General features: G+C 43.4%; 1 protein-coding gene across 1 annotated transcript in view; it reads right to left on the bottom strand.

Moving 5' to 3' along the window:
- The window catches only part of USH2A (usherin), a 3,586,186-nt gene that overhangs the window by 3,244,864 nt on the left and 321,776 nt on the right, over positions 1-19,546 (bottom strand). The window contains exons 6-7 of the mRNA XM_069233891.1: positions 13,237-13,531; positions 2,191-2,375 (exon numbers count right to left, since the gene is read on the bottom strand). Coding sequence (XP_069089992.1) covers positions 2,191-2,375; positions 13,237-13,531 — 480 coding nt within the window. The remainder of the gene's footprint in view (positions 1-2,190; positions 2,376-13,236; positions 13,532-19,546) is intronic.

Below are 19,546 nucleotides of genomic sequence, written 5' to 3'. Positions count from 1 at the left end.
AGCCAATAATTTCCTTACTTGCATGAGGCTCTGAAAGTGAGACTTCATCAGCACACATTTTGTGCCAGCATAATCCATTTTTCAGAAGTGTCAGTGCAAGCATCTCTGGACACTTCTATAATACCAAAGGCAGTGGTGGCAGAAGCATATGTTGATTGTACCTCTGTGGTGATTTGTACGATAAAGCCCCAGTTACTCACATATACTGCATCCAAAATCCATAGTTTCTGTCCTCTTAGTTCATTCCCATATGTCTATCTCCACACAGTCCCTGGGCTCGAAACATGCTTGAGAAAGTGTCACATTTTGCATAGTCACCCCATTTATTTTGTCCTGATGCTGCTAGTTTTGAACTCTGAAAACTGAGGCACTGATGTCCAGTCCCCCGTGTATGTGCAACATGCCAACATTGGCTAACTCCTAATTGGCATATTTAACTTTTTAACATGACCATAGTGTATGGTGCCAGGAATGGCAAGGAAGTTATGTTACATGTGGACTGTAGAACGTATTATGCCAACCACCAGGTTGAGCCGGAAACATGACTTTAAGCCTACATGTGTAGCCTGAGTGCTGCAGTTTTTAGACCTGCAGGCACACCAGTCTATATAATCCTTTTGAAAGGAGAAAAACCTATTTTTCAATATGAAGTCACCCCTAAGTGAGGCTTGCATCCCACACAGTAGGATGCCTACTATTTAAAAGAGAAACCAGTTAAGAATTTAATAATAATACCATGTTCCTAGAGTGAATAGCTCCCAAACGCCTTTTTACTATGGATTTTTTAAAGATAAAAGCTAAAGTACAATTGAAATGCTCTTTTTATTACTTTAGATTGGGAAACAAAGAGTCCATTTGCCCAGGAAAATAACAAATTATATTTCCTGACTGAAACTCCATTAGACTAAATAGCATTAGCCTGTATGCAGCTGCCCAACCTACCAGTGCTACATGCTCTGAGGAGATTCAAAAACCATTCCCAGGACAGGGGAAGTGCCTTGGGCCTTTAGAGAGGGGGTCTGGATGTGAGGTATACTGCTCAGTTTATCTCAGGGAGGGTCATTTAGGAGGATCCAGGAACTCCATGAACTTAAAAGAAACCAGGTTGAGGACTGCCCATTAAGACTTAAGTGATAAGTGAGACCTGGGTAAGATGGGCCTTTTGATCTCAGGATACATGAGACCAATCAATACAACATTCACAAAGGGGGGAAAGCTGGTCCCAGAATCTGTTTGGTGTGGCTATGTTGGAGGGGACTACATGAGGTCTACGCATCATCATGGACATACTTCAGAGTGGGCCAACCGCATCCCCAAGGACAGAAATCATGCCTCTGCCACTTTGGATTTCAATGGGAATGGTGTGTTTTGTGAACATTCTCAATAAGACTAATAGGATGTCCTGCAAAAAGATGGGAGGTTTGCCCTTGGGAACGTTTTGCCCATGGCCAAGGAGTGTCTAGCATGCAGCCCTATGACTAGCTAGTGCAGAGTACAAAAGTAGCAACTCACTTTCAGCTCCTCATATGTATCTGGACCAGTGGATGACACCTGATGTCCATGACCTATGTGGAAATTTGAAGGGAGTGATCTATATCGGCTTATACTAAGGTCTAGGAAGTGTACTCCAACGGTTGTTTGCTGACTTTCTATGTGACTACAGAGACACCAAAAGTTGTTAGATGCCTCTTCCCGGAGTGACCAGTTGAGCAGTAGCAAGCGGACCCTGAATGGACTTTGCTGGCAGCCTCTGATGAAGAGGGTCCTAACTGGTTTTTGACTTATTACTTGGGAAAGATTTACTTTCTTTTCAACTAATAACCTATGCTTTCCTTTGTGAATTAGTAAGCACCTATCTTTAAAGTTTAAATAATCTCCTTTCTCAAACTGTTCAAAATTAGATTGTAGATCTCTTTCAGAGACAAAGCCTATTATATACTCTCTTTCAAAGATAAAGCCTATTCTATAATATATGAACTTCTCATTTTCTCCTGTCTTCATCTCTCAAACCACTTAAATTCTACCTTTATATACATTCTTTGGCATTCACCCCAAACAGGTCTACTGTAGTGGCCTTGTACTTATCCATTCAATAAAACAAATGCAATAATGTTTTCCAGAACATATGTTGTATATCAGTTAGACACAATGTAGCATGTTTTGTACTCTTGTTATTTAAAATGAGCATACCTAGGAAGTTGGAGACAGTTCACAGAATGTGGGTTGTCCAGTTGGTCATTGTTATCCATGCAAAAGATACTACAGTTTCTTGCGAAATACTGCCAATCTTCCCAGCCTAAATCTCTGCTTTTTTTCCTTTGGATTATCATAGCTTCTGGCAGAGGGCTTAAAAACTGAACAATGATGTAGAACACCTATCAATGGATACAAAACATACAGATTGCATTAACAGTACCTGTTCTACATATGAAGTTTAGGATTGACAGTAAATAACCTATATTCAGCTGGTCTGAAAAAAAGTGAAAGATTCTGCTTTCAACATATAGTTCTTTTATAACACAAACTTTTTAGCCAACACAATATTGCAACATATTACTCTTATATCTCCTGGCTGTAGCAAGGATTTTACAATGTAAAATATTATGGTAAGTCAAAAGTCTTATATTATGCTTCATAGATTTGTTATTTATAAGAACAAACTTAAAACTCTCAGGGCTCCAGTGGAAAAAAAAATCAACATTGGTGTGTAATCCACTCATTTCCTGCATGTATGCATATTACAATCTATGCATTTGTACTGTACGGTACTGACCCACATCACACAATTTAAACTTACACAGCAACCATCCTAGATCCATTTTGGACTGATGACCTTGGCTCTATGCAATATGTGCACGATTGATCCAAATATGCATATATAAAAAAAGAAGTAGTTTCCTAGGTAACTGTGAATGCTCAAAAGGTTGCCACTATGTGGCCGATGACTACATTTTCATTGCATCTCTTTAACCACTCCTCTGAAAAATTGTTTGCCAAGCTCACATTTCCATTCCTAATGTAAGTTTATGTGGTGCATTGGCTAAATAAATAAAATTTAAATATTTTGATATCAGCCAGTTTTGTTGTGGGTTGTAGTACACACTGAAATGCACCAGTAATTATTAGATAAACTAAAGGATAATTTGTGCTCTCTGTCTTGTTCTACCTATGACATCATTCATGATTTTACTTTCATCACAGATGACATCACTGATGATATTTCAAACGACATTACTGATGAAATCACAAATACCAACATTGTAATGGCACCAATTCTCTGCTCATTTCTCTTTAAGAACATTATTTTAGGTAGATGAATATTTTATGTTTCACTTAACATACTTAGTGCAGAATTGTTAATGTGTATAGTACGCCAGTGAATACATTGTATAACAAAACTGTAAGACCTAACAGAGAAACAAAACTCTTTCACATAATAACCCACTATAATCATATCAAAAATATTTGTCTTAACTTAAACACATGTTGAACTATTGAGACAGAGAACTACCATAGACACTGACATTCACTGTCTCACTACAACACATTCAACATCAAACACAAAGTAACCACTATAATTTATCACACTACTGCTATTAAAAGCAAACCGCTCGATATTGTACTGCAACACATAATTTATGATTTCCAAAAACTCATGTGTAATGTACACATTCCATAAGTATCGTATTATTGTACATTCTCTGATAAATAACCACACAAAGAAACCCATACAGTGAGTCTTGGACATGGCCCTCTCTGCAGGGTCACCTCAAACTTTTTGCCTTCACTCTCTTTCTCTGCTGGAACAATTTTTTTGGGCTTCTTGGACTCTGTGCATTTTACCACTGTTAACCAGTGCTAAAGTTCTTATCCTCTCTTCTTCCTTCAAACATAGTAAAATTGCTGTACACCTAACTGCCACATTTACTACCTGTATCCTGGGCCTGTAAATTAAGTGCTGCCAGTCAGCCTGCAGCACTCATTGTGTCACCCTTTAAAGTTGCCTTTTAAAACGTGTCTCAGGCCTGCCACTGCAGCATGTAGTGTCATTCTAAACTGCCATTTCGACCTGGCAAAATAAACCTTTCGTTTTAATATTCATTTGTCACCTCTAATGTAGGCCATAGATGCTGATAGACACACAGGGCACACAGAATTTAATAAGTACAAGATGCGTGTTTAGGTTTTACATCTCTTGGCAATGAAAAACTCTGTAAGTCATTTTTCACTGTTGTAAGGCCTGTCTCTCTCATTGACTAACACTAGTTTTGCTTATTGCATTTAATAAGTGATAACTTTAGACTGGGAGCAGATAGATCCAAAGGAATTGTAATTTGAAACCCTCTATAATAATAAAGTCTGATTTTAACTGGGTCTGGGAGGAATTTCAATTACACTGGAGTAACTAGAGAAAATTTGGCAATTCTGCATTACTCTTTGATGCAGAATTATAATACTAATGCTATTACTCCTCCTTGCATGGTTTGGGGGAAAATTCGAACACAGGAACACATTTAGCGAGCATGAGAAAATAGAGTTAAATGACAGCAGTATGTTGGGGGAACTCCAACCCCAAAGGAACATTTAGCTATCCATGTTATGTTGCAAGTAGCACTATTTCTTAGAGCAAAATGCATCTTCGCAGCCATTTTGGACGTGAAGGGGTGTTTTTTTGCTAAGAAATAGCGCTAACACAGAACTACTCATCCCACATAATTCCAGCTCACTGAATTTTTTGGCAATTACCTACACTGAATTGAGTGAGTTTTGCCCCCCTCCCCCCCCAATTTTAAGTCACATTCCTGAAAGTGCAGCTTTTACAAAGTTATACAAAAAGTGATGGATGGAATGCTTGAATTAATCTCAGCTACTGGTAATTACTCAGGGTTGCATGCATCATAGTCCATTGTTACTTTGCAGACCATGCCACCTCACTTTCGACCCAGCTATATACAAATCAGTCCTGACCCTGCTCCAATGGGAACAGTCCACCCTGAACTGCCAAGCCAGGTCCTCCCTGAACCGGAACACAAGCAACTCAAGAGCAGTTTCACCCTTGTTATGGACTCTTCAGCTGGGTATAGCTTGGCTCCAGTGACAGTGTGCACAGAACCCACGTCTCAGTATACCCATCCCACTTAGGGCAACATACTAAAGGATACAAAAAGTGATGGATGGAATGATTAACTTAATCGCAGGCACTGCTAAATACAATGGGCCTCATCCCCGATCTATTGTAAGAAAAATCAAAACTGATATTAACAGCTGTACCACTGGATGTCATCAGTGATGTCATCAATGATATTTGAGGCATCAACACTGATCTCACCAATGGTATCATTTAACATGCCATGGGTGATGTCACATGTGAGGTAATAAGCAGTGCCCTACTGGCGTAAAAGTTATAGTAAGTTTACCTAATCCTAACTGATGACTTTCAGTGGTATTTAAGTTTTATTTTGTAACCATAACTTGTCTTTAACTGTGTTTTTTTCACTGATTTTCTAAGGTTATTCAATCATACTTTAAGGTCTGATAAGCAAAGCCAACCACAACTTCACTCTAACCTTTGTGTTTCTTAAGTAATTTCTTGGGTCTTTTTAATTATATACCACATCCAACAGTTCCTTGCACTTAAAGAACTGCTTTATTGGAAGAAAGCAGAGTTCATAACTGTTACAGCCTTTGGCTTACTCTCACACTCTAAATGGCCCTTACAACTCTGCTAACACTGAACTTTATTCCAACCCACCTCTCTAAAAATTCCCACTCTTTATGGCTCCACAGCCCCACAGTCCTAAACTCTCCCCTTTAACACATTTCCTTCAAAGGTCCCCTCTATTTAACATTTAGCTTCTCCCTCTGCTTGTCTGCCACAGACCCACTCTTATTCATATTCCGACTTCCACTCTCTTCCCCTGCCTTATCCTGGGCTCAGTTTTTCCACCCTCAGAAAAACCCTCTTCAGAAATATTATCTTAGTCCCCATTGTGTTCCCCTTACTGCCTACACCACCACCACTCCTCTTACAACTAGATTACCTTCATGAGGCAAGTCCTATTTCCCAGAAGGGACAAATGTATCTCATCCTGCTGGGACAACACAGATGTGTCAGACTATCCCCATGCCTCAAGACTCGAAAAATATCAATACCTCCTTTTATTCATTGATGGGTGATGGCTTCCTTCCCCCCCTGCACACTCTCCTGGGTAATACCTGAGCCCATGGGATATCTGTCCTGTCCTATCTGCCCAGTATTGATATCAAATCTTTCTTCATCAATTTTAACGACTCTAAACGAGTTGGTTGCACAAGGTAATTTTCTCCCCAGTGTATTAAAATGTTGCCAGGGCTTAGCTGCTTACCCCAAGCTTCCACAATGTAGGACGTATTGTCAGCACTTGGCTGCTTACCCCAAGCTTCTATAATGTAGGAAGTATCTTTTCCCATATCCTCCTGCCTACTCCGTACCACAGCACCAACACCTTATCCTCCTCCAGTCCCAACTTCTGTTTATTACATTGCTTATCTTGAGTGCTCCCCAATCCACTTTACTATGGAATGGACACATATAAACACCTGCTTCTTCTTGCCTGCTACCTGGTGAAAGGGAATATACCTAATAGTAAGCACTTCTTGTCACTTTCCTCCCCCAACATTATATAACCCCATATCCTTCATGATTATCATGTACCTAAGTTCTTTAAACTTTCCTCCCCATTCCCAATTATATGCCCCTCTCTGTCGCCACCCCATCCTGAATGAATGTGTCTGACACTATCTTCCCTGCCATCTTCCCAACTGCAAGCATTTAGATAGCACTAATTGCATTTGGAAATCTCCCATCCTCGTGAATTAACAACACCCTCACAGTCACACCTCCTCTCATTCCCCAATATTCTCTATATGCTATAATCATAGTGTTACCTGACCTTCTCAAAATTACCTAGCATCCTTAACTCTTCTGATTCAACTTGCTCCTCCTTATATGCAACCATGTCCTGCTCCCTTCCATTTGTATATCCTCCAACTGTAAACCATTACATATCTTTGCCCCCACAACCTATGAAATCCTGAATACTCAAAAACAGAATTGAGAATATGGCTCAAAAAATCTCCATCTCCCAGGCAGTCACTAATCCTCCCAGCATAATCACTGTAACGGCTTACCATCTGTCCTCCACTTTTCCTTTCATCCTTGCCAAACCTCCTATTAGCCTCCTAAGAAACTCCCCACCTCTCTCCTGTCCTGCATCCCTTACAAGTCCTGGTTGGTCCTCAGTGCTCGGCTCTTCAGAAATTCGGTCCATGCTTGTCTATAAATTAATATTGAGGACTTTGCCAAACTCGGCGCTCTCATCTTCCTAACTCACAGAGCTCCTTCAGTACTCTGGCTCCATCCTGATCTGTTTTTAGTACCAATCCATGGAACCTCGAACACAAGATAATGTGTCAGCCACTTTGCTGTTGAGTCCTGTACATGCTTTTACTTAAACAAAAAGTTGAGGCATAAACATATTAATTAAATTCTGTCACCAAATGAAGCACTCATTTGATACTGGCTGATAACCTGTTTATTACTCCCACCACTGCCTTATGTCTATCAGTCCATGCTTGTCTATAAATTAATATTGAGGACTTTGCCAAACTCGGCACTCTCATCTTCCTAACTCACAGATCTCCTTCAGTACTCTGGCTCCATCCGGATCGGTTTTTAGTACCAATCCATGGAACCTCGATCACAAGATAACGTATCAGCCACTTTGCTGTCGAGTCCTGTATGTGTTTTGACTTAAACAAAAAAGTTGAGGCATAAACATATTAATAAAATTCTGTCACCAAATGTAGCACTCATTTGATACTGACTGATAACCTGTTTATTACTCCCACCACTGCCTAATGTCTATCAAGAAAGTCAACTTTTTGTTTTTAAGTTCATAACTCTAATGCCAGTGCAAACCCAAACAAATTCCAGAAAAGGGATGCTGTGGTTCCGTATCCTGCTTCCTGCAGCCATCTTTCAGTGCACCAATGTCTTTCCAGTAGATGCCAAAGCCTCCTGTAGCATGAATCAGAGTAGTTTTCCATCACCCAGGTATATGATTTGGTCACTCTGCTGTACTTGTCAAAAATTCGAATCCATATTCAAAGGTCCTGCCTCCCATAGTCAGTTATCCGGACCCTGTGGTAGGGATTTGATGTCTCTCTCATTGTCACTGCCAGGGGCCACCTACGTGGTGGTATCAATATGCAAGGAAATTTCAAATGGCTGACCAGTTGCACCTTTCTCACTTCTAATTTCTGTTTGCCTACTGCTTCCCTCAGCAGTGCTCTCAATCTTTCTAAGTTTTCAGCCAGCAGCCTGCACACCATCTAACTCTATTCCTTGAAAAATCAGTGTTGTCACAGGCCATCTGGTCTTTCCTGGTGCCAGCAGGACACCTAGCTTCTTTCACTTGCTCCATCGTCTTCATCAGTCACACACACTTGCCCTCTTCTCCTGCCCTGATTACGAAACGAGAGCCATCCAAGTAGTCCTCCTCGTCGCCTTGCATTCCTAACTGAACATTGCACAAAGGGGTGATTTCCCATACATTTCGAGCATTCATGCCTGAACTTGCAAGGGTACCTGCAGCATCTTAAAATTGCAACAAACTCCGATCATCCCTGTCTTGGAGTGAATCTCTACTCCCAACTCAAAAGCAGGGCATTCCTGAAAGGGCACAGGTAGCAGCAGTAACCCAATCACTGTGTACACTGCTGGTGACAAACGTACTGGAGTCATATTATACTGCAGTCACAGCTCTTAGTTTACTTCACCTCATGATTTTTTTGGGTCTTGGCTTCTCCTCGCGCTGAATTTCTCATCATAGCGGATCCACACTTTACTGCCATAACTTATGTGTGCTGCCCTAGTGACATCTATGTATTTAAAGAGTGCCACTCTGCTTTATCAATATGTTTCACAGAAAATGTTGGCATATAACATTAATGCAGCTGACTATGTTTCGATAATATTGGAAACTTTCAGCTGTTTAGCTAACTCCCTTTCTACCACCTTGGACTCTTCCTTGCTTCACATCTCTCTATGAGTCCTACATACATGCTCGTTTAGATATTATCCTTCATGCTAACCAGTAGGTTGCCCATTAATGCGGCGGCTATGCCCATGTACACTTAGTGCACCAATGCTCACCTACTGTCTATAGCCTTGTTTTGTGCTACTAATTATTTCTTTCTCTCCATTGGCCTTTGTTGCACTTTGGTACTCCCACCAGTCACTCCAGTCCCTCCTGTCTCTGCTGATTCCCAAAGCATTGATGCCACACTCCCTGTTCCCTCATGTCTTTCAATGTCCCCCTTCCCTATTTGCATTGCCCCATCCTACTTACCCTTACCTTCTCTTTCTTTCTCCATCCCCTTATCTAGGTTTTTGTCCCATGACTCTCACCATTTTGACTGCAACTGTTCTAATACCCTTGGCCCCCACTTGTGTGCTCTGTTTGGTCTCCTCCTTTGCTCTTGCTCTCGCTTTCCATTCTCAGCCATCCTCTCACTCTCCAAGGTTTCCAATAAGTAACCCAAATACTCATGGTTTGGCTCCGCAAACTGAGTTCCAGGTTTTATTGTGATGTTTACCTCACTGGATGTAGAATCAATAAAAACTCTTAGCTAAAGTGTGCTTAAACAGGGTATACAAACATGTTCAGCAACAACTTTATTGTTAGCTTAAAAGTCACAGCTAGACATCCAGTGAAATTAGTTCCAATACAGAAGGACCTAAAACATATTGCTCATTAATTTTTAAGCTGGGCTCAATTTAAGACATGTTAGCCTCCAAATTATGTAATCCATCCACAGACAGAGATCCCACAGGTTCTTCCCTCATAACACTCTTCATTGAATTAGAAAGTGATGTTGAGGAGATATGCAAAGACATTATGGGGGTTAGACTAATCCTTCCCAGTTGTGGAAGAGTACAATAAGACACATTTTTCAGTCGAAATGATGCAAATTCCACTAGTAGTTGTGTTTGCAACTCATTTACAATTTTAAAACCATGGCCAGTGGCTGGACTATACAGAATATGATTAGAAAAAGGAACAAGGAACTTCCAAGAATTAAAAACATTGAACCAGAGGTGCAAGATTCAAAAAGAAGTGCTGGCATCAATTGCAATTGATGACACAATAAACCACAAACTTTTTGAGAAGGGCAACAAGGATGGGATATCATTGGAATGGTAGTGTCATAGGAAGCAGGATAAAATCTGACAAGGGAATAGTATGACTGAACAACCGTTGTACTACTGAAAGATTGGCGGTAGACAAACCAAGCCTATGCAAGGGTCTACAAAGCATTTGTGACAAAATATGAACGTTTTTGGATCCATCTAATCAGGATGGATTGACAAGACAGCAAAACCTTCCCTTCCAGAAAAATTGCCAGGGAGAAATGGACTCCCAGTGAAATGTATTACATCTTTGGTGACATTCTTTGATGGCAAGAAAAACAAAAAGAGATGACTAGAATGCTGAAAAGACCTCATCAACTGACAATTGCTCAGGGCCACATTCCAGTCTATTTTTTCACTATGCCAATCCAGATGGGTAGCAACGATATGCCAATTCAACTTGGTCCTTGCTGAACAGGTCCACTGCAACCCAGTATCCAAGATAAATGTTCCCTCTGAAAGGGAATGTAAACAATTCCAGACCAGTTTCATCTTTGTTGGGTGTCATCAGTGAGATGCAGTTCGGATATTATGGCACAGAAAGCACCAAACCCACATCTGGTTATACCGATTACACTTAAAGCTTCATTTTAAAATAACAAAAGGTCATGGATAGGTTACTGGCAAAAATCTTAACCACTGGCAGTCACTCAAGCCAGATTTCAGTGTTCTGTGTTTTGTCCAGATGTTCCTGTCCAATAGAAACGGGTCAGCCTTAACTGCGACTTGACAATCTTCATTACTGAGTAGTGGACTTGTGCCTACAAAGTTGGTGACTTTGCAAGCTATTTGATTAAGAGATTGTGCAACAAAGGCACAGGGCTCAGTCATTTAATCTGGGTGTTTGCGGGCCTTTACAGATGGCATTCACTTAGTCCAAACCTCTGCAGAGCCAGTGTCTGTATCACCAGTAATAGGCTATAATTCAGAGTTTAATGCATAACAGCTGGAGATGGAATTGGACTCTTTTTTACCGCACCTTTGAAATGCAGTTTGTGTTTGCTGTCCAACAAGAAGCTATTGGATTGTCTTCTGCCTACCTGTATGAATCTGGTAAGAGAACTACTGTTGCCACAGTGGCCAACCAAGTTTTGGAATCAGGTTTGTAGGCAGTTGGTGTAGGAAGCAGAAAATGTATTTTTCTGATTGTAAATTTAAGTAGTATTTGACATCAACTGTTAAATATTTACCATGCACTATGTGTGATGTCAAATTTCATCTGTTGTCCTTATGCGCAGGTTAGGTAATTGATGGAATGTAACAGATTAATTTGTGACCATTCAAATATTATTATACTTATATGTTAAGGAGCAAGGGGGATACAATGATCCTTGTCACCATCCATCTTGCACTGGAACATATTTGAATTGCTTGTTTTATTAGGTCTGGTCTGGTGTCAGCCAAGACCTGTTGATTTTACCAGCATTATATGCATAATATATTTATGTAAGGGGGCATTCAGCCAGCTCTCTTTGTCCACTGATCTGTTATTGTGCCATTCACATTTAGGTTCCACCCACTACAATATACAGAATGGGGAAGTGGGTCAGCCTACTTCAGTCACTGGCTAGCTTTACTTTCAGGGACTGCATTTGCTCTTTCACAAAGAGAACATCTGCACACAAGGTAGTTCCCTTCAGTGCAAGTGTGTTTGTTTTTATTTTGGCATTACTTTAGTATTGACATTGCATTTAGAGCCTCATACTTTTGATGTGAATACAGGGCACAGTCCAGCTTTGTTAGTTTCTGTATCCTACTAAAGCTGTTTTAAATGCTGTTTGGAGCCGCCTTGATCTGAATTCTGCTTTTTCACAGCATAGCAGATTGTGTCCATTCAAACTGTTCTTTATAAAGTTATCCTCTCTTTCGTATGCACACGATGGGGTGCATTTATAACTGCACTCCTCTATGTCATGCTCATAGTATTTTAATTAAGGATTACAGTTATACTTGTGAACCATTGTAGTCTGTGTGTCTTGCTTATATGGCTTTTTATTTTTCTTTCAGTGTCATTCTATGTGATGCATATACAGACAATTAATTATTATATTACTAATTGAAGCTGTGCAGCTTATTCCAATTTCCTGGTTCTTTCTATCTCTATCTATCTATCTATCTATCTATCTATCTATCTATTTATCTATCTATCTATGTCGGTCTGTCTATCTATTTATTTTTGCAAACCTAGCTATATATATCTTATCTGTAGGAGTTGTAAGGGTGATGTAGTACTGGTAGTAATGTGGAATAGGTGGTAGTGTAGTACCAATTACATTGTTGGTATTGGTGACGTGTGTGGAATAGGTTGTATTTGTGCTGCCGGTGGTAGAGGTATTGTTGATTATTTTTGGAGTACTTGTGGTACTATTAGTGGTGGTATTACAGAAAGAGTGGTATTGGTGATGGTGGTGAAATGTATGGTGATGGTGGTATTATTTGTAGTGACAGCATTGGTGGCATTTGTGGCAGAGTAATTAGTGTTATTGTTGGTGGTGGTGCAATATTGATGGTGGTGTAGATATCATTGGTAGTGTGTAGGTGGAATTAGTGTTGCAAAATTTAAGTTGTGCTTAAAGTGTTGTGACATTGGTAGTATATGTACTGCAGCATTGGTGGTGGTGGTATTGAAAGTGATGGTGGTATTGGTGGTATTGTTGTTGGTGGTGGAATCACTGAATGTGACAAAAGTGTGATAAAATAGTGGCATTGTTACATATAAAATAATCCCTCATGCATTGAAAAGTAAGCATTTTACACAAAGTAGAATGATAAACCAAGGAGTTAACTGCATGAGAGAGAAAGAGAAATATTTTTTCGGACATGACCTTTTAGTATCAAGTTAAAGAACTGGTGACAAAAGGTCAGGCAGAAACTAAAGCTGCCTTTAGACAGGCATAAAAGTCCAATGTAGCAAACAATTTTCACAAAATGCAATGACTGTAGTTAACAAGGTTAAGATGTATATTTGTCAGGGTCTATGGTGGTGCATCAATAATATTTACCTGAAACTGGCCATGTTCCATATCAATTATAATGTTCACTCCATCATCAGAATCAGAAATATCATTGAGTATTGATGAAATCCATGACGTCCCAATGTCATTGTCGTTTATGTAGCTTACAGGATGGGCATCTAGGTTCAGCCTCAGTACTCGGTCATAGGTTGTGTCAGGTGCCCCATTGGGGATGCAATACCTCTGGACAAGAGGGTGTACTCGAGGGTGACTGCCAGGACACCTGCATGCTGACTGGGTGTGCAGGGTTGGGAATCTCCCAGAGAATACCTCCAATATTTCCCTGGAACAGGAGAGATGAGTAGAAGTAAGCTGACGCACAAAAAAGCAAATAGACTACACTTTGTGAATGTGTACAAACTGAAAATCAGTAAAGCTATTAAAAACAAGAAACTGGAACAATAAGCTGCTCAAATGGTACTGTACAATCTATTTGTGAAAAATGAAGCTCACTGCTACAAAGAGAAAATATCATTTTGGGCCATGAATAGGTACATGACCACCTGTACAATCTTTATTCAAATGTTTTGAGGAATAAATATTTTCACTCCTACTACTAATGGAAATCTGCAAATGTTTAATGTGAGCATGGACAATACACCCTTTTACCCAGAACGAGTTCACACAACAGAAGCACACTATTTCAATAAAATGGCTTTGTTAGCAGAGGCTTCTTAACTATCACAGTATCTTTGTAAGAGGTGTAATTATAGACCCCAAAATTGCTAAGTAGCTTATGATTCAGAAGTCAACATAGACCATGGACCTTGATCCTACACCCAAAAAGAGAGTTTTTGTAGGAAAACATTAATGTCCTGTTATCACTGTCTCTATGGAGCAGACTTAGGGGGTCATTACGACCTTGGCGGGCGGCATCAGCCGCCCGCCAAGATCTGACCGCCAATGCGGCCGCACCCCCGCTGCGGCCATTTGGAGATCCCCGCTGGGCCGGCTGGCGGAAACCTGGTTTCCGCCCGCCGGTCCAGCGGGGATCACGGCCGCAACATAGGAGCCGGCTCCAAATGGAGCCGGCTGTGTTGCGGCTGTGCGATGGGTGCAGTTGCACCCGTTGCGCTTTTCACTGTCTGCACAGCAGACAGTGAAAACCTGCATGGGGCCCTGTCAGGGGGCCCCTGCACTGCCCATGCCAGTGGCATGGGCATGCTGGCCCCCCCCGGGGCCCCCACGACTCCCCGTTCCGCCAGCCTTTTCCTGGCGGTGCAAACCGCCAGAAAAAGGCTGGCAGTCGGGGACTCGCAGGCGGATTATCACCGCCGGGGCAAAAGTGGCAGAATACCGCCAGCCCAGGCGGTGCGACCGCGGTCGTAATACGCCTGGAAGCACCGCCAGCCTGTTGGTGGTGCTTCTGTCGTTTTAACCACCAGGGTCAAAATGACCCCCTAAGTCTCACAACTATGGGAGCTGCTTGAAAATTCCTACTTTAGTGGAAGTTCTTATCATTTTCTTTTAATTTTGGATTTGACATTGGGATAGTTACTCCCTTCTAACATTTCAGGTTCAGAGTTGTCAGTGGAAAAATGCCAGCTGCCCTTCAGAAGCATTCTCTCCTATAGGTGCTGAAAAGGTTGCATGCATCTGTCCCACTGTGCAATTACGCCACAAGCATGCAGAGTTCTTCTAAATACAAGCAACAGAAGCCCTCATTAGGAGTGGCTCAGTTTCCTGTGTGATAATTGTATCACATGATAAAATCCAATATCAAGGTGTTCTGAATATATGCGTGTAAGAAATTGGGTTTTTAGTTAACTGGGGTGGGAGTCCTAATCCAGCAGCAACCACAACCCTTGCCTGGGGAAGGCACACATCAATTCTAAATTAGCCTGTTCTCAACCCTTTAGTAGCTTGGCACATGGCAGTCAGGCTTAACTTGAAGGCAATGTGTAAAGTATTTATGCAACAATTCAAACAGTAATAAAGTGAAAACACAACAACAAAAAGGGTACCGAACCAGATCACAACAATAGAGAAATTTTCATAAATAAAACAAGACCAAAACAACAAAAATCCAATTAGTAGAACCGAAGAAATGCAGGTATAAAGATTTCAGTGAATGTAGCACTAAAGTGTTACCTGTGGATATCTAGTTATGCCAGACTGGGAGAAAGTTGCAAGCTCAGGTCCACCATAGTGGAGCAGGGCTGGCTACAAGACCCAGTCAGGTCCATTGAACAAAGTACCTTACATCCTAGTTTGCAGTGTGTTTTGAAGGTCTGTGTCAAAGATGCGTCGTGCAGCTGAAGCGATGCTTCGGTTCTGAGCTGCAGTAAGGTTGCAACAGGAGGTCCTGTATTATTGTCAAGGCTGCTGTCTATGAGGAATGCAATGCACTGCATTGAGGATGTGTTGCACAGTGGTGGATCCCACAAGGCTTGTGATGCGATGCAGGTCTTTGAGACGAAGAAGACCCAGGCAGCGGTAGTGATGCATCAGTTCTGCTTGGGCTGGCACTGCACATCAGAGAAGATTAATCAATTCTGCTAGATCCACAGAGGCTGGCAGGACAACTAAGGGGATGGACTGGGGTGGCAACTCTTGGCAGTGTAGAATCACAGCTGGCAGAGTCCAGGTGCTGGGGCCATTTGTTGGTGCTAAAGTTAGGAGGCCAGCCAGCTAACCTGGAAGTCACTTGGATGATCCTGGGTTCAACAGATGCAAGCCCAGTCCTTCTCACACAGGCAAAACGGCAGCAGGAATTAGTTCTTACAGAGCAGTCCTTATAGCAACACAGCAGAATATCTTCCTGGCAGAGTAGTTACAGGTCCACAACTGTGCTGAACAATTGGTGTCTGGCATCTGACATTTATACCCAGTTGTACCTTTGAAGTAGGAGAAGCTTATAGAGGCTTGCGTTTGAAGTGCACAGGTGCCCTGATTTTCTTGCCCTGGCTCCGGACTAACTACAGGGGGTATCAAGTCCTTTCTGTGGAGGCAGGGCACAGCCTATTCAAGTGTAATTGGGGCTGTGCCCAGCCCTTCCCTCCTATCCTGCCAGTGATGGCCCAACCAAGCACACCTAAGCTCCTTATTGTGTGTGGCAGTCTAGGAACAACACACAAAGCTCAATTGTCAACTACACCTAGGGGGTCATTACAACATTGGCGGTAAAAGGCGCTTACCGCCGTGCAGATGACCGCCAACACACCGCCGCCGCTGCGGAATTCCGCCACAGCTATTATGACACAGCTCGGAATCCGCCGAAATTCAGAAAATCACACAACTCCGCCACACCAAAGGTCAGTGATAAACTGGCGATAACAAAACCTCCACCTCCACGCCAACAGAAACACGCCCATGCTATTACGACCCACGAATCCACACGGCGGTCTTTCCACGGTATTCCATTAGCGGTACACACCGCTGCGCTCAAAATACACACACTTCTACAAAACACCGCCACATTGGACATTTCGAAATACACACACCTGATACACGTACACACACCACTCCCACACACCCAATACTATATAAAACACACACCCACATCACCCACAAACCCCTACAACCAAAAAATCATGAACGAAGGCCAGAGAGAGAGAGCACAGAATAGACAACCCCATCACACAGAGGCACACAACACCATCACCCACACAACATCCACGCAGCAAACACCACACACCACTACACATCACCACACTCATCACCACATACACCACCCCACACATCACACACACCACCCCATGTCACGCCAAAGACACCCCCGCTTCTCCGAGGAGGAGCTCAGGGTCATAGTGGAGGAAATCATTCGGGTAGAGCCACAGCTATTTGGCTCACAGGTACAACACACATCAATAGCCAGGAAGATGGAGCTATGGCGCAGAATAGTGGACAGGGTCAACGCCGTGGGACAGCACCCAAGAAATAGGGAGGACATCAGGAAGAGGTGGAACGACCTACGGGGGAAGGTGCGTTGAACGGTCTCCAGGCACATCCCGGTGCAGCGGACTGGCGGCGGACCCCCACCTCCTCCCCCACAACTAATATGGGAGGAGCAAGTCTTGACCATCATGCATCATAGGGCCTCGGAGGAGTCGGTGGAGGATGGGACACTGGTAAGTCAAATCTTAACTATCATATCCCCCACCCTACCTGCATGCTCTCACACACCCCTTCCCTCACCCCCTCCCCTATCACTCCAACTCCCCACTAATGTACTAATAACAGAAACCACTCATCGCAACACCAAGCCCTGCATGACACAACTAAGCATGGTCACCCCTCACTAAAGCATGCTCACTGCACATACCCAGAACAACCCCCTAACCATCATCACACAAACCCACACACAGGAATGCTTGCTCTGGGGTACACAAACACCCACCCATTGCACACCATTACACACACACATGCAATAATCATGCTCTTATGCCCCTGCAGGAACCCGAAGGACCGTCACCACACCAGAGGGTCCAGACAACACCACTCCACCCCCAGAAGAGGCCCACAGTGACGAGAGCAGCTCTGCCCTACTGGATCCTGATGACCAGCCCGCACCATTGTGGGCCTCGGGACAGTCGGTTCCCCTTGCACAGGCACAGCCCAACACTGACCTTCCACCCTCTGGTAACACCAGCACAGCACCCACCCAGCGGGCCCAAACCTCCCTACCCAGGACAGGTCAATCAGCGGTGTGTCCACCACTACAGGGAACCCAGGATAACCCACCACCCCAACAACAACAGGGACCTGGGGGCAGTGGTAGTGGGCACACGGTTCAGGGGACGGAGGCACAGGAACACAGGGGAACTGGGAGGGCTGCCGTGCGACAGGGCTCGGACAGGCCAAGGGAACCCACTCTCCATGAGGCCCTATCGTCCATCATGGGAGCATACCACCACTCCCAGGAGACGATGGCGACGGTCCTGGACAAGTTGCAGGAGACCCTGCGCCTGCAGGAGGAACAGTATTTGGGGTTCAGGGAGGAGCTCAGGACCATCAGCTCCGCCTTGGGCACCATCGTAGGGGTACTGAAGGACATACAGCAGACCATGAGGGACACCATGGCACTCCAAGGGGCCCCTGACACTAGCCAGGATGATGAACTGCCCACCACCTCTGCCGGCACTAGTGGACAGGACGCCCTGCCACAAGACCACCACACCAGCACCCCACCCCCTGCAGACGGACAACCACCACGCAAGCGGGCCCTGAGATCCAGGAACAGGACAGAGCAAGATGGCAAGACCCCCGCCAGGAAATGAGACCACCCTGTTTGTCCTCCCACTGTACCACCTTGTTACCCTGTCCATACTTAAACTGCCCCAGCTCCACTTCCTATGCCCATATGGGCAGTGCACCTGTGAGACTAATAGACTGGACTCTGCCATGGACATTCCTCCACCATCACCCATCCTTTTTTTACAACCCCCTCACATTTCTGAGCACTTCAATAAACACCCTTGAAACACAAAACAATCTTGAGTCAGTCTGTGATTTACTAAATATGTATTATCAATGACAGTGTCATAATGCGTTTCCCATTGTAAGGCTAACATACCTATGTCACACATCACAAGTCCTTGAAGGATGCAAGCAGATGACACGTTGGTAACCACACCTGTGAAACCGTAATGGAAAGGTACAACTCAGTTACCAAATAGTGATTGAAATCGACAAACAGGATAGAGGTAGACGTGTGAAAGTTAATGTAATGTTAAACATGAACATTTTCTCACCTGTGTGTCACTGGAAATATTGCTGTATGACTGACTCCCTGTTGTCGTTGTCTTCTTCCTCAGCTTCCTCCTCATCACTGTCCAAAGGCTCCACAGGCTCCACAGCTGCTACAACACCGTCATCTGGATCATCCTCCTGCAGAAAAGGCACCTGGTGTCGCAAAGCCAAATTATGGAGCATGGAGCAGGCGATGATGATCTTGCACACCTTCTTCGGTGAGTAGAATAGGGATCCACCTGTCATATGGAGGCACCTGAACCTGGCCTTCAGGAGGCCGAAGGTGCGCTCAATCACCCTCCTAGTCCGCCCATGGGCCTCATTGTACCGTTCCTCTGCCCTGGTCCTGGGATTCCTCACCGGGGTCAATAGCCAGGAAAGGTTGGGGTAACCAGAGTCCCCCAATAGCCATACACGGTGCCTCTGGAGTTGACCCATCATATCAGGGATGCTGCTATTCCGCAGGATGTAGGCGTCATGCACTGAGCCAGGGAACATAGCATTTACCTGCGAGATGTACTGGTCTGCCAAACATACCATCTGGACATTCATTGAATAATAACTCTTCCTGTTCCTGTACACCTGTTCACTCCTGTGGGGGGGGGAC

This window comes from Pleurodeles waltl, chromosome 5 (genome assembly GCF_031143425.1).
Source record: "Pleurodeles waltl isolate 20211129_DDA chromosome 5, aPleWal1.hap1.20221129, whole genome shotgun sequence".
Taxonomy (NCBI): domain Eukaryota; kingdom Metazoa; phylum Chordata; class Amphibia; order Caudata; family Salamandridae; genus Pleurodeles; species Pleurodeles waltl.
Note: the sequence above shows the minus strand (reverse complement) of the source record. Positions and strands in the feature narration are given on the sequence as shown.